Raw genomic sequence first — 27754 nt, 5'->3', positions numbered from 1 at the left:
CCCTGTGATGTGAGTCAGAGAGCCAGGCACAGGCTGAGTCTGCCAAGTGTTCTGGTTGGACTCTTTGTGCTAAAAGATGATCATGGTGGTGATGGTGGTGGGGATGATGAAGGTGGGGGGTGGGGGTGACTGTGATGGTGACCCCCGCCGCGTGCTGAGCAGCCACAGGGTGGCCAGGTGTTCTCGAGGCTTTACCCTCTTTGGCTATGCGATCTGCACTCGGGCGTTCTCAGTAAGTTATTATCCCCATTTCCCAAATGAGGGAACTTAGGCCCCGAGGGGCAACCTGGTTAGAGAGCAGGGAGGCTGAGATTCGAACCCTGGTCCACTGGATTTGAAAGGCGCTGGTTCTCCTCCCCCCAGTGACCTCCCCAATGAGAGGCTGCTCCTCCTGCTGCCAGTCCATTTCCAGGCTCTATTTCCCCAACCTCCTGGCAAGCCACCCTCCCTCAGCCATCGGCATGTGCTTTAAGAGGCGGAGGCCTGTCTGAAAGGAAAGGGCTCATCCAACCGAGGCCCCTGTGGCTGCGACTGTGACCCCTCTCCTGCCCTTGGCAATGCAGGTGAAAGCAAACCTCCTCATACAAGAAGGAAGGAAAAACAGGGACTGCTGGGTGCTGGGGGGCACTGAGGGGTGCTGCTGGACTTCATGCACCTCCCTTCACTGAGGGTCCCCCAACCTCCCTTCAGAGGAGGTTGTTTCCTACCCAGCCACCACAGAGTCAAAGCCACAGCGGCAGCGGTGATAGGCAGAGAGGGCCAGCTGCACTTGGCACTGAGGCCCAAGCTTGCCAGCCTCAGCTCTGCCTCTGCATGACGGGGGAAGGGGCTAGGTCACCCCTCAACCCCCTCGGCGGCTCTGGTGGCCTCCTGGGCCTGCTCTGATCTCCAAGCTGCACAGGACAGGCAGGGATGGTGCCGAGGAGGACGGCCGGGGGTGAGCCATACTAGGTGGCTGCGGCCAGATCCCTCTCCTGACCCACCTGCACCGCGCCTGGAGACCCAGCTGCTGGGCCGAAGCGCAAGCCCATGAATAGGCCCCAGGGGTGCAGACCGAGCACCCCACTCTCCCGCATCCTCCTCTGTCCAGGCTCCCCAGTGGCCTCCCCACTTCCCCCTCAGGGCAGGGCATGCAGATGGTCAGCTGACTTCCTGTCTTGGGGCCTGACCCCTCTGGAGGGGCAGGGCCACAGAGCTGGCTGGTAAACCTGCCCCGCAGACACCTGTCCCTGCCTAGCCCTGAGCACTGACACATGGCAGGGGCAGTCCCTGCCGACGAAGGGCCATTCTCAACCCAGAGAACCTTCACTCGCTGGTCCCACGAAGCACCCACTGTTCCCAGGCACTGCCCAGAGCTCCTGGACTCAGGGACCAGCTAGACAGGCCTCCACACTCTCCCAGATTCAGCTCTTGATAGTAGTGAGTTTCTTGTCATCTCAATGTTCATAGTTTTGATCTTCTTCCTTTTCTTACATAAGTCTTTTACTGTTTTATATAATGGCTTAGTGATGACGAACTCCTTTAGCTTTACCTTGTCTGGGAAGCACTTCATCTGCCCTCCCATTCTAAATGATAGTTTTACTGGATAGAGTAATATTGGCTGTAGGTCCTTGCTTTTCATCACTTTGAATACCTCTTGCCAGTCCCTTCTTGCCTGCAAAGTTTCTTTTGAGAAATTAGCTGACAGTCTTATGGGAACTCCTTTGTAAGTAACTCTCTGCTTTTCTCTTGCTGCTTTTAAGATTCTCTCTTTATCTTTCACCTTCGGCATTTTAATTATGATGTGTCTTGGTGTGGTCCTCTTTGGGTCTAGCTTGTTTGGGACTCTCTGTGCTTCCTGGATTTGTATGTCTATTTCCTTCACCAAATATGGGGAGTTTTCCTTCATTATTTACTTACAAAAGTTTTCAATTTCTTGCTCTTCCTCTTCTCCTTCTGGAACCCCTATGATTGGGATGTTGGTACATTTAAAGCTGTCCCAGAGTTCCTAAGCCTCTCCTTGCTTTTTCAATTCTTGTTTCCTCATTCTGTACTGGTTGACTATGTCTTTTCTTCTTTATGTTCCAAATTGTTGATTTGAACCCGTTTCCTTCCCTTCACCATTGGTTTTTGTGAGGATTTTCCTTCGTTTCATTTAGCATAGCCTTCACTTCTTCCCTTATGCATCTGCCGTACTGAAGTATATCTGTCAAGCCTGTGAGCATCTTTATCACCAGTGTTTTGAACTCTGCATCTGCTGGGCTGACTATCTCCTCATCTGTGAGGTTGGCTATCTCCTCATCGCTGAGTTCTCCCACTGGAACCTTGATCCATTCCCCCTTTTGGGCCATACTTCTCTATCTGCTCATCTTGGCAGCCTCCTGTGTTTGCCTCTGTGTCTTAGGTAGAGCTGTCACACCTGTCTGGATGAGTATTACTTCTTTATATCTTTGTTTGTTGGACTTGCATGCGGTTTGATTTTCTGGTAGTTCTGATTGTTTTTTTGTTTGTTTGTTTGTTTTTATATTCCTGAATTGTAAATTCCTTTACCTTCTGACTGGTGACTTCTCTGCCACACTCAAGAACCAGGTCAGTTCCTGGCCTCACCCAGCAGAGCGTCCCATACAGGGGACAGGGACCCAGAGAGTGGGCTCTGCTGGCACTTAAGTTGAAGAGAACTCTGGTGCGTTTGGGAATAAGGATCCCATTGGGCAAAGGCAGTGGCCTGGCCATCTTCTGTGTGGCAGTCACCTCTGCAAGGGCCCCCAGGCCATAGACCCCAGGACAGGTAGTGAAGCGGACACCCTCCTGCCCACGGCCACAGGCCCAGCCGTGATGGCAACATGCCAATGGTGTCCACAAAGGCTGCTCTGTCAAGGGGCGGGCCCCCATCCAGGCATCTGAAATGCTGCATTCTCCACCCCTCTCAAGGACACAGTCATGTTTGGGATTCCTAGAAGCGTCACCTTGTTCAGACCTCTGACAGCCTTCAGTCCCAGCTCAACAGAGCAGGAGTCCACAAAGCCCCTCTCAGGAGTAAGGCGGCAAGGGGCCCCGTCCGTAGCTGTGGGCCAGGGGCTCTGACCAGCTCCCCTGGACCTCATGCAGCAGCCCAGAGGCAGAGCTCCCATGCAGGGAGGGGAAGGGCACCCGCTGCCCACGGCGGGACTGCATTCCTCACATGCCCGCCCCCGTCTATGAAACCTGCTTCAGCCTTTCAGGCCTCGGACCCTGCTCTCTGCACACACTCCCACCCCTGGTGCCTGGTTCAAATGCCACACCTGCCAGGGACTGGCTCTGTTACTAATAATGTCTCTGCTTCTGGGTCTTGGGTGTGACAATAACACGCAGTGTGTGAGCTCTCACGGGACGTCACTCAGAGCAGTGCTCAGAGCATGGTGGGTGCCAAAGACGTGCCCGCAACTCCGTCATCGTCACCTGGTTCTTCTCAGGGCCCCCAAATGTTCCTGAGACATCCATGAGCATGTGCCTCGTTCCAGTAAACTGCCTACGCGTCTGTCTCTCCCGGGGGGCTGTGGCCGATGCACAGCCCTCATCCCGGTATATTGCACACAGTAGGAGCTTAGCTTAAGTTGACAGGACTTGAAGAATTTGTATAGCCTGTGATGCTAAACACAGATATTCTTTGGAGAATCATCACACACACACACACACACACACACAGAGTCTTCCTGCTTCTCGACTACAGTTAACTTTGGAGTCTGAGCAGAGCTGCCCACTGCGTGGCCCCTGTGGGACCACAGGGCTTCCAGGGGAGCAGCTTTATTTAAAAGGGAGAGGCACCGCTACTTACCCCCGTCCTTCCCCTCCGCCCCTCCGCCCCTCCGCCCCTCCGCAGTGCCTGCGCCCACAGCAGTGGTGGAAGTGGTTCTCAGTTGTGCTAAGAACTTTCCGACCACATTCCTGGGTCCCCCCCAGATGCTCCCACCCAGGCCGCAGCCTCCTGGCCCTGGGCTGGCTGCTGTGGGTTTCCCGGGCGCAGGGGGGCCTTGGCTTCAGGACAGGCTGGCCTCTGTTGTTGACCGAGTTTGAGGTGGAGCGCAGGATAAAAACCACGGCTGTCTGAGGCTTTTAAAAGTCAGAGCCAATGACCCCACCCAATTTTGACAATGCTGCTCCAGACCGCCTCATCCGGCCAAGTTACCACCAAGTGAGTATCCTCTAGCAACTTCCGACTGGCTGGCCGCCGCGGGGTCCGGCCCGCAGAGGGACATCTGGGTCCCCCGCCAGGGTTCATTTTCTAGGGGTTTGTCTGGAGCGACAAGAAGCCCACGGCTGCCCCAGCTGCCTGCGTCTGCGTCCTGTGCCGCCGTGCTGAGCAGAACGGCCTCGGCAAGTTCTCTGAGGGACGAGACAGAGGCGGCGCGTGGAAGCAGAAGAAGCGCACGATGCTCACTCCAGCCCACGCGCCCAGGCATGAGGCGGCGGCCCTGGGCCTGGACGGGCGGCCCTGCAGAGGCCCCCACAGCAACGCCCCTGGGAGAACACAGTTCTCATGACTTAAAAAGCTTCGTGCCTTTGTGCACGGAGACACGCAGAACATCGTCCTGACGCCAGGCCCAGTTGGCCGAAACCCACGAGCCTTGGCTACTCCCTTTCCGCAGCCCCCGGGCCAGCCCAGTTCTCTGCCCCTTGAGAAACTCAAGAAGAGGGGCCCGAGAGAATTGGGCGGGCCGCGTTACATCACCCCACATTCCTGATGGCCGGGATCATGGTGCCGGCCCTTTCTAGGACTGGCTTTCAGTGAGGAACTGCCAAACAGATTCCAGTCGCTTTCCCAAGGAAGAAACTGAGGCACGAGGCCAACTAGACCAGGGGCTGGTAAACTGCTCTTAAAGGGCCAAGCACTTTTTTGGTCCTCTCGTCCCTGTTTTAATCATGAACAAATAGGTGGCTCTGTGCCAATAAAACTTTATTTGCAAAAACAAGTAACGGCCTGTGTGCTGTGGTTGGCCAACCCCTGGCCTAGGTGGTCTGAGGTGGTGAGTGGCATCACTTCTGGAAGACACAACAGCCCTCACTGGAGATGACCATGAACACCCATGCGGGGGTCCCTGTGGAGAAGCGCCAGTCAGAATATTCCATCCATTACTGTAAAGTATTAAGTCACATCCCATACAAAGCTCAAGTCCTCCCAGGTCCTTTGATGAGGGCAGTCCCTCCACCCGCTCCTGGCATGGGCTCAAGGGCTGAGGGCGGGGACCCAGGTGGAAGAGGTGTGTGGCTCCCCTCTGTCCCACCTCGGACCCTGGAGGAAGGGAAGGCTCTAGCAGACTAGGACAAAGGCGAGTCCAGCTGCCCCGGACACCAGGCCTCCTAAGAGGCTCAACAGGGATTCTGAAACCTGGGGTGGGAGCCACACTCTAACCCCATTCTCCTTCTCCCCATGGGCAAGCTCCAGGACGAGTCTCACGGCCACCACCCGGCCCCAGCGTCGGGGGTGGTCTCTCTAGAGCCCGGGCTGGGCAGCTGGGAAGGTCCATGGAGGGAGGGAAGGGGCCCTCATTTTCTCTCCCCCTCCCCTGCAGGCTGAGCCTCCACTGCTGCTTCAGAAATGCGGGTCCTTGTGCAGCTCTCTGGCTTCATCAAGGCCACCACAAGCGTACCTGCCTGGGCACTGCTAGGTGTCACCACTTCCAACTGGAGTTTCAGATTTCGTTAATAATCCAACTTCAGCCTACTTCATCCAGAACGGTGACAACTGTCACCTCAGACCATCTGGACGGCTTTGACAGCAGGCACAGCAGGGCCAGGTTGTCATGTGAGATCCCAGCTGCTGTCCTAGGACTGCGCACTGACCCCTGAGCCTAGACACTTCACTGTCCTCAAACCAGAGAGCCCGCGTGTCCGGGGCCAAGCTGTCCACCACCGCCAAGGAGGGAAGACCTGCTCCCGGCCAACCCTCAGCCCCATGGCTCCAGCCCCACGCTCCCAAGCCCACGTGGGCACCTGCGGTGGGATGGGCCTGGCACCCGAAGCCCTGCCCAGGCGCTCTGATGGAAGGGGACCAGGCATGGACCTCAGAGCCACGTCCGCCCTTGCCACGCGGGGCCTTTGAGCTTGGCTGCTACTCCGAACCTCAGTCTCTTCTACAAAACAAGGACAACAATCCCTACATGCCAGGATTTTAATGAAGATAACATGTGACTACATGCTCACAAGTCTCATCCCTGACCTGGAGAGCGCAGTGGAGCACAGGGACGTCCAGGCAAGGGCGCAGTCCCGCTGCCACATTCGGTGCGAGCCACCAATGCCTTCATCTGCGCACTGACCCGTTTCAAGGGGTGGGGCCCAGGACACCTGAGCTGGGGGGCTCTGGCTAGAGATTCCTGATGTGAACTACGCTGTCCCGATCCCCGGGGAGAAGGGACAGTGGGCAGCAGGCTGACCAAGCAGGTAACCCAACTGAGGCAGAAGGTCCCCCCGTCTCACTGCTCAGGACTGTCACCTGCGGCTTTCCGGCTCCAGAAAAGAAAGGAAGCCACTCCTGACTCAGTTCACCTCCTAAAGGACAAGCCTGATCAGCCTCCTTTTCCCCTGATCAATGTCCCTGTCTGGAGACAGCAGGCAGGACTCGGAGCCACCTCACAGAGGTTGGCTTGGGCACCAGGCCCTGTAGGAACCAGGCAAGGAACTCCCTGGAGTCTCCCTGGAGACTCTGGGCCCCAGCAGTTCCCACTGCACGTTGGGACGCCCACAGCCTCCTTCTCTACCAACAGCACCAAATCCAAGGGGGACCCCAAAAAATCGGCATTATCTCCTGGAGGGCGGGCCCCTTGCAGTACAGGCTTCCCTGGCTAGGTGAGTGCCCTAGGAACCCATCTGTGTCGGTGTGCCAGCTGGCGTGGTGGTGGGAGGCTGAGTTCAGCTTCACTGAATTTTTTTGAAGACTCATTCAACACACTTGTCCGTTTTATCTTAGGTGACTTACAAGCGCACCAGGCCCACACCGCTCTGAGTGTCCAGCAGTTTTTGACCAAAAATGGCATGACCCCCACGCCCCACCCTGCCTATTCACTGGATCTCACCCCCCGCGACTTCTTTTGTTTCCCTGGACGAAAAAAGTCCTCCCAGGGAAACACTTTGCCAACATGGGAGCGGTGAAACAAAAAAATGGCAGAAGCACTAAAAGGCATCAAAATCGACTAGTTCAAAAACTGTTTTGAGCAGTGGAAAAACGGTCTCAGTAGGTGTACAGCTTTGCACCAAAAAGAAGATAACTTGGAAGGTGACTGAGGTTTAAACATGTAAATAAATACATAATTTTTAATAAATAAATTCCAGGTTTTTTGGGGTTCCCCCCCTTGTACACAGGCACAGCTTCCTCTCTGCCCCGATGCCCCCCAAAATCTACCCACAGCCAGACTGACATTCCAAAGCCCAGTCACCTATTCAAAAGTGTCTGTGGCTCCCACTGCACATGGAACTCGGCCCCACCCGGCCCTCCAGGTCCTTCACGCTCCGCCCCGGCCGTACCTCCGGCCAGACGGTCGCTTCCTGGCCGTGGGAACATCTCTGCACCACGTCTCTCCCCTCTCCGCCAGCTGGGGCTCAGACCTGGCTGCGGCTGGGGCACCGGGCCCTGGCCCACCAGAGCGCAGCTGCGCTCCCCGGCCAAGGAGCTGAGCCTTGCACACGACAGGGGCAACCCTGCAAGGTGCTGATGCCGCGTGAGTGCCCAGCCCTCACCCTCTTCCTCAGTCCTGGCATCCGCCACTGTGGGTTCTATTTAACAGGTGGGGAGACCCGGGCTCAGAGGGCAGAGCTTCGGGTGCTGGTCACTTGCTCGGCATTTCTAGGCACTGGCACCTCCAGGAGGCAGGGGCTGACTGTCCTGTCCACTGCTCCTCCCTGGAGCCACGGGGGCCTGGCATACAGCAGGGGCTTGGTAGATGGTGGCCGAATGGGGGACTGAGTCCAGAATTTAAATCCAGGTGCCTGGAGGACAGAACTACCTGGTCAGCAGCACACACAGCTGCCCCACCCCCCGCCCCTCCAAGGCCTGCAGACTCCTTGAAGGGTGTTATGCATGTTGGTCTCCCTGAGCCCCTGCACCAGAACCTGTACACAGCTGGCGCTCAATTAATGCGTGCTAATGGGAGCCAGCTCATGGGGCTGTTGCTTCCTCAAGCCTAAGGCCCCTGGAGGTTCCAATGATAGGCCGGGCCATGTATGGAGCTCCCAGGCTGCTGAAGCGGCAGGCCCCACGTTCCTATACAGCAGGGGTGCGAACGAGAGCCACAAAGGCCATTTCCCAGGAAAGCCGGTTAGGGGGCCACCGAGCCTCAAGGACAGGACTGTTCTGGAACCTGCTGCTTGGCCCATGGCCTCCCCTGGGCCATTACACACTGTCGCTGCGCCCCTCTGGGCTCAGGCCCACTGCCTGAGGGCTGGTGGGTGGGGGCACCCCCAGGGATTGGGCCTGCAGCCGGTCAGCTGTGCAGAGCCTGGCTGGGGGCATGTGTGGGGACGCACCGGCCGGTCATCAGAGAGCCAGACATCATCATGGAGAAGTGACCCAGTGTTTATCACACTGCAAAGCCCACCTCAGCAACGCCACCAGGGCCCCCGGAGAAGAGCCTGCCTCTGCATCCTGCCGCACCTATGCCGCCTCTCTTCCCCCTCAGCCCTGCCCTGGCTACACACCAGGAACATCAGACTCAGTAGGGCCGCATGGGGACAGTCAACCTGGCAGGAGAAGTACCCCAGAGATGAAAAGAGGGGCTCAGGGAAATGGCCCCACCTACCCACCCCTTGACCTGTCCAGCTCTGCGAGGGGTGGAGCAGCGGAGCCTACGACGTCCCTGGTCTGTGATGGAGCCGTCACCCAGCACCCAGACGCTCCACGGCTCAGGCCTCTGGGCCTGGTCCCCAACACTGGTCACGACAGAGAGAGCACAGCCCTGGAGAACCCAGGACATCAGAGCAGGGACCTCCCACCAGCCTCTCTTACCTGCTGGCACACCGGGCGCACCGACAGGCAGGCTGGGCCACTGACTCCAAGACCCAGTCCCAGTCCCAGCTCTTCCATCCACACGGGAGCCTCCCCACCTGCGAAGCCATAAGCTCCAGAGCCTGCAGTTTGGCCACTTCCTGGGCTGTGACCTTGAGCAGAGGATCTGACTGTGCATTGCCCGCGGTGGGAGCCACCAGCCAACGTGGCCAGTCCAAACTGTGCTGTGCCGCGGCCGTGACACACGCCTGGGACCGCAGACACAGGACAGGGAAAGAACATAAAATATCACGTTCATGATTTATTTCTGTCAATTACATGCTGAAATGACAGGATTTGGGATACATCGAACTAAATAGATTAAATAACTTCACCTATGCCTTTCCTTTTTTCATCCTGGCTACTAGAAAACTTAAAATTTACCTCTGTGGCTCACGTTGTTCCTACTGCACGGAGCTGATGTCAGCCGTCTGAGACTCACAGGTCCCCTCTAAAATGGTCATTTTGAGGACAACATGCGACGGGTAAGTTTCTTCTGCAAATCTGCTGTCAACTCACTTGCCAATGGTCAGCAGCCCCATAGCTGCTGCCCTGCATTCCCCCTGTGTCCCCAGGGCTGGGTGTGGCTGCCTAGGAAGGGCCAGGACCCCTCCCCTCCTGCTCCAGCCTCCCAGCAGACAGGCAGAGAGAGCTGCAGCCTTCACTGGGCTGCCCATCGAGCTGATGACCACAAGGCCTCTAACGGACAAGCACGTGAGCCACAGCGATCCTGGTTCAAGGTCACAGACCACACCGGGGCAAAGAAACAGCAATGACAGTGGTGACGACAAAGGTCCCAGCCTGCCCAGGTGCGCTCCCAAGCTCAGTCCCCACATCACACTGATGAGGACGCTGGGCCCAGACAGGGACTTGCCCAGGGCCACCCAACTGGTGAGCGGCATACCAAAACTCAGTGCCAGGCACACCTTCCGTTTCCTGTCGTCCTGGGTTTGGGGGAGGTACTGGAACACTTATTTGCTCCAAGTGTCCCCGTGCACGTCACACTGAAGTTCTGCCAAGTGACAATCAGCCTCTAACCATTTCAGGTGCCATCCCCTCCCCCTTGCCAAGCAGTCAACGCTGCAGAATCAGCCCACATCTGCTGAAACGCTCTCCCCAGACACAATGCGCCACGCCGCGTCTGCCTGAGCAGGCCCAAACCCAACAAAAAAGGGTCTTTTCTTCCGCTGCCTCCCGAGCCTGCATACTTGTTCCCGTATTTATATGCCCTCAATTCTCGGAAAATTCCATTGTCCGAGGCTGTTCCAGAGCTCAGTGAAATGGAATGTCTCCAGGTGGGTTAAGCCTGTTCACAGCTGGTCCCAACTATCGGGGGCCACAGAGCGGGTGCACTGCCCAGAGGGGATGTGTTGGAACTGTCTGGGTGACTGGACCGCAGCACCGAGTCCAGGCAGGGTCTGTCCTTCCACAGGGGACAGGGGACGCTCCGACACACAGGCATGACGCGAGAAGGAAGCCCAGGTGGCCCTCAGGGCCCTCCCTAGTCTCATCTCCTTCCCGGGGCACCCACACGAGGACGAGGCAGACGAGAAGCTGGGGTGACGGGATGAGAAAGGAGCCGCCCACTGCAAGCGCAGCCAGGCCTAGGAGAGCCGCCCCCACGGAGGAGCCTGACGCCACCTTGCCCTTCGTAACTGAGGCAGCCCAGTGAGGAGTGTGCTAGGAGTTTTCCTTCCGGGACTCAGAAGGCCACTTCTCAAGCCTCTCCTCCCTGTGTCTGGGCATACCTGTCACTTTGGAGGCACCTCTCGGGGGAGGGCAGGACCCTGGGTGCCTCATGCAGAACAGCATGGCTGGGGGCTCAGAGGGGAGGATGGCCGGCTGGGCCCTGGGCTTGGGCAAATGCAGGACAGGCTGGGGCACTGTCCTCAACCTGTCAGGACAAGTCACTTGGGGGTGAGCAGGGAGGGCAGTGGCCACGGCACAGAGATCTTCCAGCAGGTCACAAAACAGGTAACAAAGGCGCTGAGGATTATTCCAGACTGGATACATCCGCCTACGGAACAGAACCAGCATTTTTGGGGTGCCTCCCCTCTGCACGACTGTCCCTTGGAGCCAGACTGCCAGGTCCCCACCTTGTACAACAAAGGGCCCTGAACAGGACGGCCGGACCGCTCTGCATGGGCACAGGGCCCGGTGCTAGACCACAGGGCCCCTGAGCTCCAGCACCCCATTTACCACCCAGAAAACTCGCCGCTTGAGAACTGCAAGGCCTGCCCGAGGGCGGGGAGGCCCAGCCTGGGCACTGGGGTTTGGACCGCCCATAGGAGACCTGTGAGGCCACTTCATCAGAGCGTGGGCCAGTGGCTCCAATGAGTACCAGCCACACTTCCTGAGAACGTCCTGTGTCCCGAGCCCCAGGCCCAAGGCTGGGCGCAGCCACGGCAGAGCAAGTCACCATCCCCTCCTGGCCACCAGGGAGCCCCAAACCTGGAGTGGGTCCCAGACCCGCCCGGGCCTGTGGTTCACAGGCGGTGGCGGAGCTCACCCCAGGACGGGCCCTCCAGAGGGGTGGGGGCCCCCGGGTCAGGGGGCTGAAGAGAGAGCAGGGCTCTTGTCACCGCTCTGCCACTGGGCTGGGGAGCACCAGCCAACAATTTTTCTCCTGAAGAGGAGAAAACCCCTCCTCGGGTTGGTGAGAAGATCCCACCTGAGGGGGGCCTCCACCCTCACCCCCACCAGGATGCTTAGAGCTTAGGACCCCATTTCCCAGAGCCAGAGCCAGGCTGACGTGTAAAGATGTGGAGAGCGGACAAGTCAAGGGCCAACCACGGCCACTGGCCAGGGGACGGGAGGTGGCACTCCACTGCAAGAGGCCCTTGGCTGGAGGCACCTGACTCCCCCCTCCCCCAGTCTCTCCATGCTGAGGCCGTGCCTAAGTGCCTCTCTGGGTGTGCTCTCTCCCTCCCACGCCTTCCTGCCATGACCTCTTTGTGCCAGTGTCCCCAGGTATCATCTGAGGTCAAACCCCGAAGGCAGTTGATTCCAAAGGTCCCAGACCCAGTGAATCTGAGAGATCCTGGTTCGGATGCCCCCATGGCTCCCCCCTGGGCTCCGCACAAGGCCCTGCCGGCTCCTCGCAGCCCCTCCCGCGCTCTCCCTGGCCCGGGACCCGGCACCCCCCACCCACCTTCCCCACGTCTCTGCTTGCTCCTTCCTCTCTGAGGATGCTCTCCCTCTGCACCTTGGTGTGGCTGAACACCCACTGAACACCCACTGAGGGGCCTGGGGCTCCAAGTGTCCCAGACTTCAGAAGTGAACCTCTCCCTTTGCTGCCCTGGACAAGGGTGGGAACAGCTCCTACTGTTTGTTGCTTCCTACATGATCCCTGGTGGTCCCATCGTGGCTCTAAGTTCTCTGACACCTGGGTAACAACTGTTCACAGTGACTTCTCTGCGGGCATAGGGGTGTTTTCTGTCCCCCGACAGGGCCCTGAGGACCTTCCATACTCTCCACGCGCAGAACTCTGGCAAGGACGCTGCCGCAGCCCCGCCCCCCCCGCCCCCCCCCCCCCAACTGTACTGTCGCAGGGAACGCAGGGAAGGGGCCGGGGACCTAGTGGCCTTGAGCGACACCCAACTGACGCTACTGAGCTCACGGTGCTGCTCACAAACGAAGCCTCCGATGGGTGCGTTCGTTATGTTTTGGAACCAACCATTTCTTTTGTTTTCTAAGAGAGGAAAAAAAACACCCCTCCCCCTCCCTCTCCCCAAAAGGAATTATCCAACCGTTCTACTATTCTGACTTTCAAAGGAGGCATTGTTGATCTTTTGGCCATAAATAGGCAATTAACACCCACTCTGAATCCAGTCAAACCCAGTTCCTGCCAGCCTGGGGAGAGCGGCACAAGCTTTGCCCTCTGTGTGGCGTCCACTGTGACCTGCAGCTGCAGAAAAGGGCAGGGATTCAGGATACTGACCCCACAAGTATCCCAGACGAAGGGCTCACGTCAACAGGGGAGATACGATGTGGACGTGGGTGTGGGCTCGGGACAAGGGAGGCCTGTGTTGCAAATGGCTGGTCCCCAGGACAGCCAGCGGCCTGTACTGGGCGCGGGCGCAGGCGGGCGGAGGGCGCATCAGCTCTGGGCCTGGCTGGAGTGATTATCACTCACCCACCTGCCTCGGAGGCACCTCCGTGCGTCCCCTTCGCTGGCCCATCCCGACGTCCTGACCGGGAAGCAGGGACAGGGCAGACCCCCAGGCCACCTGACAGGATGCCCAGCTCAAGTGGATCCAGGCCACACGGTAGAACCCTGACCTTGGAGTCAGAGGACCCTGGTCCAAACCACAGTAGTGCAACTCAGCACCTCAACTCTAGCCACCGACAAGCCGCCCCAGCTCCCGCCTCCAGGGTCAGGGGGCCCCGGCTGAGACCGCACAGCCGTGGAGGCGGCCCCCACCGTGAGGATGCTCACACTCGATCGACAGCAGTTCCTTCCTTTCAACCAGTCTCTCCCTTCTCTACGGTGCCACTCCCAACAGCGCGGAAGGCCGCTCGCTGCCTCACACCGGGTCCGACCCCGCGACCACAGTTCTGAGCCTGAGTGTTTCACACGAACGATACGCTTTAACGCTGCCAGCAATACGGTGAGAGAAGGCATGGCTGCCCTTCCTGTGGGTGGGGAAACTGAGGTGGAGAGCGGTCACGTCAGGTGCTCAGATGCGGACTAAGCCTGTCCCTCTGTCCACGTGTCTCGGCCCATACCCTGCTTCTTCTCTGCCACCGTCTGCCATGGACATAGGGCATTGAACCCTCCTGCTACGGTCCCCACGGAGCAGGCCTGGACACGTCCTGTGGTGCGCTGCCCTCCTGCCCACAGGCTGTGGTCCCTGAGGGTCCCGTGCCCAACAGCAGAGCACGACTGGCCAGCTGAGGTCGCGCCAAGCCCATCTGGGCAGCAGAAGGGGCTGCCATCTGGGGCAACTGGCTTTTGAAGCCGAGGCCCTCCCTCTAGAAAACCCTGGGCGCCCCCAAGGCTTCATGGCCTCGCATCTCAAATACCCTTCGGCTCAGAAAGGCTCTCCATCATGGAAAATCACCATGCGGCATTAGAAGCTGCCTCCCTGGCATGTTCCCAGCTGAACTCCTCTTTTTCTTTTCCCCGGGAGATCAAAGCTATTGTGTCAACACTCGGCCCCCATCCGCGTGACCTTAAGCAAAGTGCTTATGCAACCTGGTGGCTGTGGCCAGAGACAGTGAGGAGTGACCCAGGCGTCGGAACAGGGGTTCCCTTGGATTATGAGAACTCCGTCGGGGGTGCGACAGTTTTGCCGCTATGCTGACTTCTGAGAGGAAAAAGACCAGAGAGAGCAGACGGTGGTGTCCCGCCTCTGGCCCCCCAGCTCCAGGCCAGCAGGGGCGCCGGCACTAGTACCCCATCAGCGTGGCAAGCCCAGCTGGGTGTCCGGTCAAAGCTACAGGACAAAGGCCCAGGAGCACGGCTGTGTTATTAATTGGTGTCACCCACTGAGCAGCCACACTTCATGACGCCTCCCCATTCCCACTTCACGGACAAGGCAGTGGAAGCTGACAGAGGGGGACCTGTCAGAGGGCACACAGCTCAGAAGGGGCGGGATGTGGAACGAGCCCATGTGCCTCCAGAGCTCACACATTGCCCCTCCACGCCCTCTGTGTCCTGCAAGTGTCAGCCACCTGCGAAGGCCACTGCGCGGTCCTCACAGCTGGAGGAACGCTGAACGGGCGGCGGGTGCCAGCCTTCCCGGCCCCCTAACTAACCTCGTGGCTTTGGCCAAGTTCAGCGACGCTCCCTGGACTCTGGACGCCTCGCGCCCACGGGTGACAGTAAGTCAGGGGAGGATCCTAAGGCTCCCTGGGAGTTCAGCGGGAAAGACTGCCATGCCTGATGAGCGAAGTCTGTTAAGAGCACGGCAGGGAGCCCGCAGCTGCCGCCCCAGCTCCCAGAAGCTCCGACAGCCCAGGTCTCCCAGCGTCCTTCCTTTTCCTCCTCAGAAGCAAGGACCCCGCCACGGGCCCACGGTGCTTTTTGCCTTTGCTTTATTTAGCATTTATTTCATTCCAAACGGAATTCCAGGGCTTTCCGTGACTGCCCTTCACCAGAGCGCCATGCCCACCTGCGTTCTGTGTTGCACAGGCGTCTCTGCCCCTGAACGCCGCTGCCTGCTGTCAGCACCACAGCCCGTGGGCAAGGCGGCGGGTCACTGGCAGAGTGGTCACAGGGCCATCAAGGCTTGGGCGAGCCAGGCCTGGGCCCAGGGACTCTGCCGAGGAAGGGCACAGCTGGCCTGCAGCTGCCAGGACGCCTGGGCGAGAGGGTCAGGCAGCAAGCAGTGTGACGGGCCCCCACCCACAGGGCGGCCCCCGCTGGCGCCCAGGGTGGCAAACAGCAAGTGACCCGAGGGAGCCTCGCCCAGGGACGACCCTGCCAGGAAAGTCACGAGTTGCTGCTGAACATCTGTGAGAACTCCTCCGACGGTGTCCTGCCCCTCACCCACTGGAGCCCCCAGGACCACCCCGCTGGGCAGCTTCTCCCTCCTGCTCGCTTCCTAGCCCAGGCTGCCCGCGGCCAGATTTCACGGGCCTGCCAGCATCTGCTAACACAACAGTTGCTGCCTGTTCCGAGCCGGCGTGGGGACACTGTGTGTGGGCAGCTGCAATCCATCACACCTCTGTTTCAGCCTGCGGACCCCTCCTCACAAATGGCTCGCTTCTGTTGGAAGCACTGTTGAGAAATACAATTTGTTGCTATTTCAAGATGACCAGCTTGGAGTTAAAACTATAGCAAGGACCGTGACAGCCAGGGGTATGCCATTCCACGGGTCAAAGTACCTTTAATTGTTGCTTTTCTGAAACCTTTGCTCACACGCACACAATCCATGTCTAAGGGGCCCCGTGTAGCTCAGGTCTCCACCAATGATCAACTGGTGCTTGGCGGTCCAACCAGGTTTCAGAAAAGCCGTGACTCATCCTGTGAACAATAGTCCTGCTAACAAACAACTCACGTGCTCCGGCTGGGCCCTGCCCTCAATGACATACAGTGTCATTTTGCAAAAGGGAGGCTGCAGCTTCACATAAAGCACCCAGCAGAAGGGGCCTCGACAGAGCACGAGAGGAGAACTGCCCAGGGAGGTGGGGAGTCAGACCTGGTAGGCGGGTGGGCCCGGCCTCGGGGCCGCCTTCCACTCTGTGAGCCCAGCGGTCACCATCGCAATTCAGGGGGGGGCGGCCTTCCGGGACTGGGTCCCTGTGTCTTTTCTCCCGGGGGGTGGGGATGAGGGTCCTCACTACAATCACCATCTCACTCAGGACCCACACCCTGCACATGAGCTGGGCACGGAGCTTTGCCGAGGGAAGACACGAGGAAAGACGGCCTGAAAGCAGGTTTTAGCTCTGCCCCGCTCACTGCGCCCAGCCTCAGTGCCGTGAGAGACAAGAGCCAGCGGTGCCAGCCAACCAGACAGCTGTGCCCTGGAAACGAAGCTGGGAAGGGACAAGACATCCGGAGGGGCGGCTGGTGGGCTCCCAGGCTCACGTCCACCCTAGTTCCGTGGTGACAGGTGTAAGGTGTGCACGCACACACAGCCGTCCTCCTCTGGCCGTGCGGTCATGCTCTGTCACCCCTTCACGAGCACAGAGCTAGGGCAGCCTGAGCCGAGCGAGGGCGGGCCTCCCTCGTCAATAGAGAAGGTCAAGGTAAGACAAGGGACCAACAAGTGAATGGCAAGGACAGAAAAGGGAAGGTAAAACCAGAATTTAAAAGATGGACAAAAAAAGAGAAAAGGGGGTCCTCACAATGAATTGAGTGTGCCTCCTGGGAATGTTACCTTCTCATCCCAGCTCAGTCTGTGGCGTCCCGCAGCATGAGTGCATGGGACAATGATAAATATGTCAGCACTCACCGTGTGCCAGCCAGTGGGCCAGGCCAATAAGTAGATATAGACACACATCCATTCACACTCACGTATAGATACATATACGTAGGTGATCACACATATACACACACATACTGCACACACTGTCTCCCTGATGCCTTCCAAGAGTCCCATGCTGCTGCTGCTGCTGCTGCTGCTGCTGGTGTTTGCTGCACAGAGACGTTAAGCAATTTGTCCGGGGCTGCTGGCCTCCTGCCACATCTCCAGAGGCCTTGTGATTTGCCGATATCCCTGCCAAATGTGGATTTAAGGTGAACACCACATTCCAGGAGGGCCTGCTTCCTCTGCAGGGGCCAGAATGGCCAAGGCCTGCGGTCACACCTACCCGACACCCTCTGCTGCTAGCCTGGGGCACTGCCTCACAACAGGACCCTTGCTCACTCACACGGGTGTGCACAAGGGCAGGGTCTGGGACCTCAGAGCTATCTGTCCTCCTCTGCTGGCCTGACTCTCTTGCGTTCTTGCCTTGGTCCCTTTCCTGTTGACAATTGGAGGGGCTCTGGCTACCGTCCTCACTCTGGGCCCTTCGTCCCTGGTAGTCACACAGAGACCCCAGGGGGTCTGCTCTGGGCTCTGAAGGCCCCAGCCCGTGGGCACCTCCTGGGAGCAGGGGTTTGTTCGAACTCCCAAAGGTCTAACCAAAACGGCACCTGGAACCTTCCATCTGGGCCTCTCATGCACTTGGTCCCAGAATCTACACACAAAGGGGGTCCTTCATAAGGATGTTCAATGGAAACCCCCTCCTCCCAAATAAGCAAATGTGTAAACCAACATGACAAGACCCGTGAAAGAGCCCACAGCCCAGCTTGAAGAAAGGATGGCGAGAAGCGCGGAGCAGCGCCGCCCCCGGCCCAGGCCCAGCCTACCTTCCCATGTACGGACTGTGCTCACTCCCCGGGAGCCACAAAGGCTGAGTAAAGCCACGGGCCATGGAGGCGAAGGTCTGGGGGCCCTGAGTCCCCCACCAGCTGTCATCGGGCCATGCGCAGGCCCCTGTGCGCACCCCGGCTCACGCGGTACCAGGCGCAGGGCCCCACATGTTCCAGACAGGGTCTGGGCCACTTTTCAAAGGCACAGGGGCTGCCCTGGGCCAGCCTTCCAAGGCTCCTGGAAAAGCAAGGCCCACCTCCTGAAGCCATCAATCACCCCATGGGGGGCCTAAGCAGGCAGATCCTGGAGGGAGGACTGGCCAGGGTCCCCAGGCTTGGTAGGGGGCTCAGGGTCCACCCCCAGGGTGCTGGCCACCACCCTTTGGCACCCACTCTTCCCTGGGGCCCCTCTTCTCTCTCTCTGGACTCTGCCCTACTCAGACCCTGGCCAGGGAGAGACAGGCAGAACCGGGGCGGCCTCCTCAGGATCTTGGAGGGCTGCCTGGGCCCCATGAAGCAATCTATACATCTGGGCACAGCCCCACCGAGCAATGTGTTTTTAAACCGTTTCTACCCAAGTGAGGACGGGAAACGTCTCTAGTGATGCCAGCGGTGTTATTCCAACTTGCGGCTAGTAAAATATAATAACATGTGTAAGTTGTTTTTATTGCCTATCTAGCTTATTAGCTAATAAAATAAGCTCAGCATTAAAATTTTAACTGAAGCCATTTATCACGCCCAGAACTCAAGAGCTCTGGGTTTCCTTCAGAAGTCACCCAGATCTGTCACCTCTCCAGCCTTACCTATTTACATTTCTCCCGAGGAGGAAAATTCCACCCCTGTATCCAATGTAAATGAATGTGTTCAGTCGCAGTCTAGCTGTAAGGTCCTCGGGAAAGAGAAAGGGACATACCCGGAGCGGCGATGGAAGAAATGGGAACCTAAACACAAGGGGTACAGGGTGGAAGGCGGCCCAGCCGTTCTTAAGGAACCCCCGCTAGTGCCCTGCAGGCATGGGGGAGGTGGGCATGTCACGCACTTGTCCTCCAGCTGCCCCAGGCTGGGAAGTCCGGACTCTGGGACCAGATGTGTGATCTAGACCTGAGATCCTGCACCTCTTCTTTGGTAGGCGGACCGCTAGGCTAGGAGGGGGAACTGAAGGAGAGAGAAGGAAAGCCCATCAACAGAAACTGTATTCCATTCTGGAAGGAAAGGAAGCCCGGCTGACCAGGCAGCCCTGGGCATCAAGGCAGGTGGCCGTGCCGGCCTGAAAGGGAGTGGCCATGATGCGCCGGCCTGCTGCCCAGATGTGGCCACAGGCAGCACGCGCCGGCTGAGCCCTCCCCACCAAGCGGGTCTCCCCTGGCCATGACTGACGCTCACACAGCAGGACCAGAAAAGACGATGGTCAAAGCCCAGCACTAAGCACTGGGGTCCTTCTGGACGCAGAGCCCAGAGCGTCGTGGTCCAGCCACCGCGTCTGCCAGTCCTCGACCGGGCGGGCCGTGGGACCAACGCTGCCGCCTGGGCCTTGCCGTCCTTCTAGACCTCCCAGCAAGACCCAGATGCAGGCGGCACTGAGGCTCTGAGACTCTCCTACCAACGCGGCATTGACTTCAGGCCCAGCTCACTCCACCTAGATCAGTGTCAGCAAGAGGCAGGGCTCCAAGACACAGAGGCCAAGTGCACGCGACGGGCCTGCGGCTGAAGGCCTCGCCCACGTGAGCAGCGGGGCTGGTCCCCGCCAGAGGCAGCACAGAGGACAGGGGTCACAGGACCTCGCTGTTCTCACATCTTCTACAGTTTAATCCAGGGGTTCTCAACCTTCCTAATGCCGCGACCCTTTAATACAGCTCCTCATGCTGTGATGACCCCCAACCCTAAAATTATTTTAGTGGCTACTTCATAACTGTAATTTTGCTACTGTTATGAATCGTCATGTAAATAACTGATATGCGGGATGTATTTTCATTGTTACAAATTGAACATAATTAAAGCATAGCGATGAATCACAAAAACAATATGTAATTATATATGTGTTTTCCGATGGTCTTAGGTGACCCCTGTGAAAGGGTCGTTCGACCCCCAAAGGGGTCGCGCCCCACGGGTTGAGAACCGCTGGTTTAATCCAAAGGAAACGGGCCTCCCCCATCCCTCATTCTCATAAACCATTCCCGCAGCCCTGATCGCAGGATCAGCCCAGGGTGAGGGGCACTGAACCCGGCCTGTGCGCGCATTCCTTCCAGCACCTGCGGGGGGGGGGGGGGTAGGGGGGGCTCCTGCGAGAGGCTCCAGCACCGTGCCCGAGGGAAGGGGTCACCAGGGTTTGCCCTGCCCCTCGCTGTCCATCTGCTCCTGAACCACAGCACTGTTTTCACAGGGATAGAAAGCTTCTGATTTCCAATAGAGAAAAAGACACTTAAAAAAAAAAAAAGGTGATTTTTCTTTGAACAAGGTTTAAAAACACAAGGAAAGGACCCCACTCCTGGGCGCCCATGAACCTGGCACCCGCACCTGCCCGGGACAGCCAGAACCAGCGAGGCCCCGCCAAGCGCTGCTGCTTCGAGGGCACCTCCCACGCGGCTGGGGCTCTTACCTGTGCCATCTTGGCCAGGTCTAGAGAAGGCCGCTGCTCCTGCGCCTCTTCAGGGCGCCGCCGCTTAACGCCAACCTTCTTGTCGTTGAGGACGCACGGCTGGGAGCGGCTGCGGGACAGCCCGCTGGGGCGTCGGCCCAGCTCGGGCGTCGAGGCCGGGGTGCTGCTGGTGGAGGGCGCGCCGTCCCCCGCGAAAGAGAACTGCCCGTGGGAGCAGGACAGCGACCGCGGCATGTCAAGCCGGGCCCCTCCCACGGGGTCCGGGTCCGGGCTCCAGATGTCGCCCGCCTGTGCGCAGGTGGCCAAGCCGGGCGCCCCTTGGCAGGGCTGGCCCCCGAGCTGGTGGTGGAACGCTGCCGGGTCGCAGGGCGAGGAGAGCACGTTGGCCCGGGAAGGGAGGCTGAAGCTGGAGCTCCTCTGCATGGTGCCGAAGCCACTAGAGTAGCGGGGCACGCTGCCCCCGCTGTAGCAGCGTCTCTTCTCCACGGGAGTCCAGACCTTGGACCCCAGGGGCCTCCACGATGTCCGGCAGCTGGACATTTCGTCCGAGAAGGACAGTGACCGGCACTGGCGCTTGCTGGGGGGTGCTGAGGGGTTCCCGTTGTGGTCGCTGAGGCTGAGGTCTTTGATCAGGTTGGTCACTGTGCAGGTGGTCGCTGCCTCCCGGTGCCACAGGGCGCCGTCCGGACAGTTCTCGGGCAGGCATTCCCAGATGCTGGCGCTCGGCTGATCAATCTGAAGGGAGCATTTCCTGTCCAGGTCTCGCCATCTGTCATTTTCTGGTTCGTAAATGACAAAGAGAAACAGGATTTGAGAAGCCCTTCACGCCAGCCCTCTACCTCCTCACCAAGAGCCTGTTTTACACAGGATTTTAGAGCCAGAAAGGCCCCTGAAAGCCATGCAGCCCAGCCTCACTTTACGGAGGAGGAACGGAGGCTCCGAGAGGGGGCGGAAGTCTCAGGTGTGGCGTTACAAGCCGAGCGAGGCCTGGAGTCCAGGTATCCCCCGCACTCCTGATACGGTTTTCTTCCCAGCATACTGAACTGCCTCCCTGGAGAGCCCAAAGCGGTCCTGTTCACCTGAACTGCTTTCTCCTTTTATAGACCTGCCCGCCCCCGCCCTGGCGGCGACAGGGCTGGGCCGCATGCCTGCTACATCCGTCTCCGCGCCCTGTGGCTCTTGGGCTGGGACTCAATGGCCCCGGTAGGAGGCCACACAAGAGATGAGCTGATCAGTGCGTCAGACCTGGGTCAAGGTCAAAGGGGCTAGGGGTGCTGCCAGGTTCGTTTATCTGAGTTCCACCTTCAAAATACCTGCTGGCGTTAGAAACTGGATATTTTATTGACTTGTGTCCCCTCCACCAAAACGCCCCACAACAAAACCAACAGCTGCCAATCACTGAGCACCTTCCTTGTGTTTGTGTGATTTCTCACTGAAACTGAGGATGCTGACAGTGGTTACAAATCTCCCGGATCCAGTCGTGGGCCGCAGAGAAATAAGGGTCCCAGATGAACTCGCGTCTCGGCTCTCTACGGGAACACACGAGGAAATAAGCCGACCCGCTACAGAACGCTGACTCTGCGCCGGAACCTGTATTTTAGCGAAATCGCCAGGAACTACTTGTTCTTCTGCTGTGGAATTGGGCGCAGTGCTGGGAGGGCCCAGAGCGCAAAGACAAATCTGCCACAGCCCTGTGTTCAAGTTCCTAACCTAGAGGTCAGGGATCGCCAGGCGGGCCCCCTTCGCTCTTTCCTGACCTCCCTAGGTTTGTACGCTGTGCCAACGGGAACGCAGGGGAGGCGATGGCTGAGTCAGGCAGCCAGCGGAAGGGCAGGAGGAAAGCCTACAGGGACCTCCAGTAGGGATGTCACACACTGTACATCTCAGGGCACAGCAATTGAGTCCCGAGCGTGCACCGCAGGTTGGAACCCACGCGGCACCTGGCAGAGGGCACCATCACCGCCCCCGTGGGGAGACCAAGGCTGGGAAGGAGGAGCACTGCTCACAGATGACACCCAGGCCGACTGTGTGCCGTTCACTACACTGCAGCACCGAGGGAACCTGCCCTCGGGGGCATTTTGAGTCCTGCAAGAGGCCACACCGAAAGCAGCTGCCATGCAACCCCCGGGAGGGCCCTGGGCAGCACGGACTCCACACCTAGCTCCCCTACACTGGCCGCTTCTCAAAGGGCCCTGAGAGGCACCCAAGGGACTGACCCCACACTGAGTGTCACAAGCAGCAGCTACCTGGCGGGTTCAAAGACAGTGACCACTGAGGTCCAAAAGAGGCCTCATGTGCCAAAGGTTTGGCCAAATCTGGGTCAGTGGGACACTCCGTCTTCTAGGGCACGCTGCCCTGTCCTGAGACACAAAGGGTGAGGGCCTGGGACCCTGGCAGGGACACGGCAGGGACCATCCCGAGGCTGTTTCCGCAGCCGGGCCTCAGGAGCGGGAGATGCTGGAGAGACTTTCTGAAGCCCAGTCAGGCCAGGTGGGAACAAAGCAGGCCCGTCGCTAAATGTCCCGTCCCCCTCACCCGGAACCTTCCCGGGCCCAGGCACACGACAGCGGTCGGTCCACGTTCCCTTCACTGAATCGGATAAATTACTCCCAAGAATTCCCTTTTCCCAAGTCGCACTTATGCTGTTCAAGCTGTGTCTACTGGCTACCTGTCCAGTCATCAAGCTTCTAACACAGTTTCAACTTGCCATTTGTCAGCTGTGGGAAGTTCAGTAAACTGGCAATAAAGGGAAATTAAGAGAAATACAAACTCACAGACTGAGTCATGACCGTCTGTTATCTGATTTATAACAGTTATGCTCAGGAAAAAAGCGCAGACTTGTGTGTGATGATGTTCTGCAAATGACAGAGTGAGACAGAGCAAATGGCCAGCGCCGCTAAAATACCCCACGGCCCGGGCTGCTCATGTCCGTCACCAAGGAACACCGTGGAGCGTGAAAGAGCCGAGTTCCAGAGGACGGGAACAGTGCGTGGAGCTGTCACCGCCGTAACGCTAAGCGTAACAAAACGGATATACCAACAGAACGGTAGACACAGCACGATCCCTGTTTAGTAAAAGATGCCTGTTACAAATGAAGGCAGAAGTAAACCGATAGGTACGCCGTCAACTGGCAGGCAGCTGGTGGATTGGTATTTTCCCCTTTTAGTGTCCCTATAGTTTCCGCGTTGTCTCTAGAGCAAATGCACTTCCAGACACATGGGGGACGTGGCCGCCGAGCCCGCTAGGCTGTGCCAAGGCCAGGGCCATGGCCTGCAATCCTGTCCACTTCTGGGTTTGCTGCTCTGTCTTTCAGGGAAGTTCCCGTAGAATAACGCTGGCCACCAACTTCTCTTTTGGGACAAGGCACCGCGGCGCCAGACGGGCCAGGCATGTGGCCGGCTGAGAAAGGAACCAGCGGGCCCCATCCAGAGCAGTGAGGGCCCCAAGAGGGCACCTCTGCGGTCCCTGCTTAAGGAGCCAGAGGCACATGACAGAATGTGCCTCTCCCAGGTCTTGGGACACAGCAGAATGACAAAGGATTGAGCCCGTCCTCAGAAGACACCGCTTCCTGCTGCGTTTTCCTAGAATGTCCCCACCTCTAGCGAAATCACGAGAAGAAAGGGGAACTGGGAGCCAGGGAAGCAGGGACGGCCCTTCTGTCGGCCTCCCGTGGCCAGCACACGCTCTTGGTGCTCCTGGGCCCCTCTGGGCCCCTCTGACCCAGTCCCACGTCCTCACCGCCACTGAGCTCTTCGAGGCTCACACAGGCTCTCGCCCAGCTGCAGCGGGTGCTCGCAGCCTCGCAGAGAGAGTGCAAACATTCTAGCCTGCACCCCGGTCCCCAGCTCCTTGTCACCGCCCCCCGGCAGACACCACGCTCCAGGCACACCAAACTTGTGACATCAGCAGTCAGGCAGGAATCAGGGGGGATCAAAATAACCCTTGAAAATACCTGAAACAACCCTGGTTTGGGGGACACAACCCTACCCCCCACCCCCCACCCCCAAAGAATAACTCTGATGCACCAGAAATTCTTTATAAAATGGAAGTTTGACGCGTCGACAGCAGGAATGAGCACAGGTAACATCTGTGGGCAGAGGGCTGGGCGTTCAGTTTGTTTTGGGTTAACTACAAATCCCCAGGGGGTTGGGTGGCTAATTCTGAAGTATCCCTGCATACCTGCAGGAACAATTCCACTCTTAAGAGTAAGCTTCTCTGGCCTAACATATAAATTTCTCTGTTGCCGGGAGGATGCAGAGTCAGTTCTCAACGCAGCCCCCCGGTTAAATGCAAGTACAACGTGACTACAGTGAATCTGCAGCTTCCCCCGAAACATCAACTCTTTCTCAGCTTCGCACCTCTGCAAATGTGCAAAGGCCTGGAGTATTTTCCTGCCTTCCTCCCTGCACCACAGCCTCTTACCCCATGTAAGAGCCAACACGAGCGTCACTGCCTCTGCAGACATGCCTTCCCCTTAGCAGCCCCCGGGCACTCACGGCTCTGGGCCTGGACCTTCAATCATTTGGCTCACACGTTACCTGAACCTTAATGACCCACGGAGGTGTCCACTACCGGGCCATAAGAGCCCAAGCGCAGTCCCAGCATGGCTCCCAGCGCGCAGCACGGAGCCTGGCGCACCACCGACCTCAGCTGGGACGGGTGCAGGAAGGAGTGAGTGGCAAGTGCAGAGAAAAGCTGCACAGCAGACTGTGGGTGCTCACCTGGTCTCCCTTGTCTTTTGTCCCTGGTACCCGTAACCCTTCTCAAGCCAGGCAGACTGACCAGGGCCGGGCCTTGAACTCCCCACCCCACTGGGGCCGTGGACAGCAGCATGGAAAGCAGCCAGGAGACTGGCTGGGGGAGTCACGTCTCAGATACTCTGAGCACTCACAGCCCCGTCTGACGCTGAGCACGGCTCTTGGCTGTCGACACCAGCCAGGTGGCCACTGGCTCCGTCTGCAGGGCAGGTCTATCTTTATCGCTCTGAGAAGTATATATAAGAAAAGCAGAAACAATCGAGGCTATGTTTAGCCCTTGTGTTTTCCTCCTTAGCTCATGGAACAGAGAGGGATTTGCTGGGTCGGGTCACCAGACAAAAGAACCAGGAATAGAAGGTAACTGTTAATGGCAAACTGCCCTGAGCTCTGGGTGCTGACGACAGGCTGTACAAAAGAACTCGGTGGGGCACCCGAGGAGAGGATACCAGGCGCCCCACCCCCCCATTCAGTATCACTTCTGTGCAAACAACTATAACTCTTCCCAAGTGACAATGGCCAGGGACGTGGGCAGTCCACGGAGCAGGCGTCACTTGGGGCGGCGGGAAGGGTGTGGGCCTGGGTTCTAACCTCAGCTCTGCAAGTTACTTAACCTCTCAGGGCCTCGGCGCCCTCATCTATAAAAATGGGTGACAGACAGCAGCCCCCTTGCAGAGCTATCATGAGAACTCAGTGATGCCTGTCACAGGGCCTGCGAGGGACAGGCCTGTCACAGAGGCAGCCAGCAGGCATGCTCAGAGAGCTGGGGCTGGACTCTGCTGCCCACAGGTACTCATCTCTGTGGGCTCTGGCCAGAACGGGAGCCTGGAAGCTCCACACCCGGGTTCCTCAGTGTCGTTCCGGGACCACCTACAGACGCCTCCTTTGGGGTACTTGTTGAAATGCAGATTCCTGGGCTCAGTCCCAACCTGGCAAACGGAATCTTTAGGGGTAGGAATCTGCTTTTTAATAAGTTGCCCAAGTTGCTTTACTGTAAAAGTGTGGCAAAGCACTGCTCGGGACCATGAGCCACACAGGGGCCTCGTCTTCAGACACCTCTGCCAGGTCAGCAGCCGATGACATACGCCCACGGGATTTCTAGAGGGCTGACGATTTCAGTCCCTGTAGATCTGGACTCAGAACACCACTGCAAGGTGGGGCTTTGGTGTTTGTTCTGCTTTGGGCCAATAACAAAGTAGAACTACAGAGAAAAATAAACGTTATCCTTCAAGTAGCTAGAGGTCCCTTTTTCATAGGAGGGGGTGGGAACTCCAAGTTGCACAGACCTAAGAAGCCAATGGTCTGTGTGAAGGGGAAGCGACTGAGACCTCCCAACTTCTCCCTGGGACCCCTGGGACACCTGGTATGCCCAGCCTCTGGCAGGCATGGGCTCAGCCTGATGGCCTATGGCCCGGGAGCACAGGCCCCAGCCAGTTCTGTGACACCCCTGCCACCGGGACCTTCAGGAGCCGCTGCAGTTTCTGCCTCTCCCCGCTGAGCCCACGCGCACAGTCTGAGACCGGACACCGGAGCGTGTCTGTGGGCAGCGTCCACGTGGGCTCTGCCCATCGACGAGAGGGCCAACTACACAAACGTGCAAACCACACACAAAGCACCCATTTATTCTCACTGGTAGACTGACTCAGGGACCGCCGAGGTGTCTTTCAAAGCTGGGACTCCATGACTGGGCTTGATGTTTCTGGGAAGACGTCCCCTGGCCTGGAAGGAGCAGGAGAAGCCCCTGGCCATGCACGTGGATGGGGACAGGAAGTCAGGCGTCCCCAACCGTCCTCACAAAGGTTTGGTCCTGAGATCCTCCTGACTAAGGAGGCCACAGGCTGCCGGGCACACAGATTTAGAGCCCAAAGAGACACTCAGAGACACAAAAACACCTTTCAACCACAAGTGATCCTGTTTCCATTTCTGCCCTTCAACTTGGAGGGCAGTGGCCGGGGGCCATACTCTGAGGGGGCGCCTGATGGTGACAAAACCACCGCAGAGTGTGGCTTCTAGAAAAGGTTAGCATCTGAAGCACAGGCCCAAGATACTTTGCAGCCTCCCGCGCCTGGGGAGAGGCCTCCACCAGATCAGGGCCGGCTGACTCATTCCGGGATTTCGCACCTGTCTGCTCGCGCTGACAATGAGTCTGTCCCCCTGCCCTGTGGGCTGGGTCCTGCTCACTCGGTCTTGGGGCTGCAAGAACACTCTGTTTGATCTGGGGGTAGAAGCTCGCCAGCCCTTTCAAGGCCAATGCCAGAGAACCGAGGCCTACTTCTGAAGGCAGCTTTACTAACCTGACCTTATAAAAAGAACACAGGGGAACACATGCAGGGTAATGACCTGAGCTGCCCCACTAGGGTGCCATCTGTTTTTAAGTGAACGGTAGAGCCCCTGCCCCCCCCACCCCCCAGGGCGCCTCTTTTCCCTCTGTCACCACAACGGAGACACGGGCCTCAGCCTCTGTCCGTGCCCTCTCACCTGTGATGGATCGACACATGGCAGCTGCACCTGGGGTTCAGGGGCGGCAGTGCAGGACGCCAAGCTCCTCAGCCAGGGCACGTGGGCAGGGGTTAGAACGGCTGCAGGCAACCCTCCACCAGCCTTGTCAG

General features: G+C 58.4%; 1 protein-coding gene across 1 annotated transcript in view; it reads right to left on the bottom strand.

Moving 5' to 3' along the window:
- The window catches only part of FAM53B (family with sequence similarity 53 member B), a 63344-nt gene that overhangs the window by 20701 nt on the left and 14889 nt on the right, over positions 1-27754 (bottom strand). The window contains exon 3 of the mRNA XM_090278702.1: positions 20392-21170. Coding sequence (XP_090134828.1) covers positions 20392-21170 — 779 coding nt within the window. The remainder of the gene's footprint in view (positions 1-20391; positions 21171-27754) is intronic.

Source organism: Furipterus horrens, unplaced genomic scaffold (assembly GCF_987537825.1).
Source record: "Furipterus horrens unplaced genomic scaffold, mFurHor1.1.pri manual_scaffold_5, whole genome shotgun sequence".
NCBI lineage: Eukaryota > Metazoa > Chordata > Mammalia > Chiroptera > Furipteridae > Furipterus > Furipterus horrens.
Note: the sequence above shows the minus strand (reverse complement) of the source record. Positions and strands in the feature narration are given on the sequence as shown.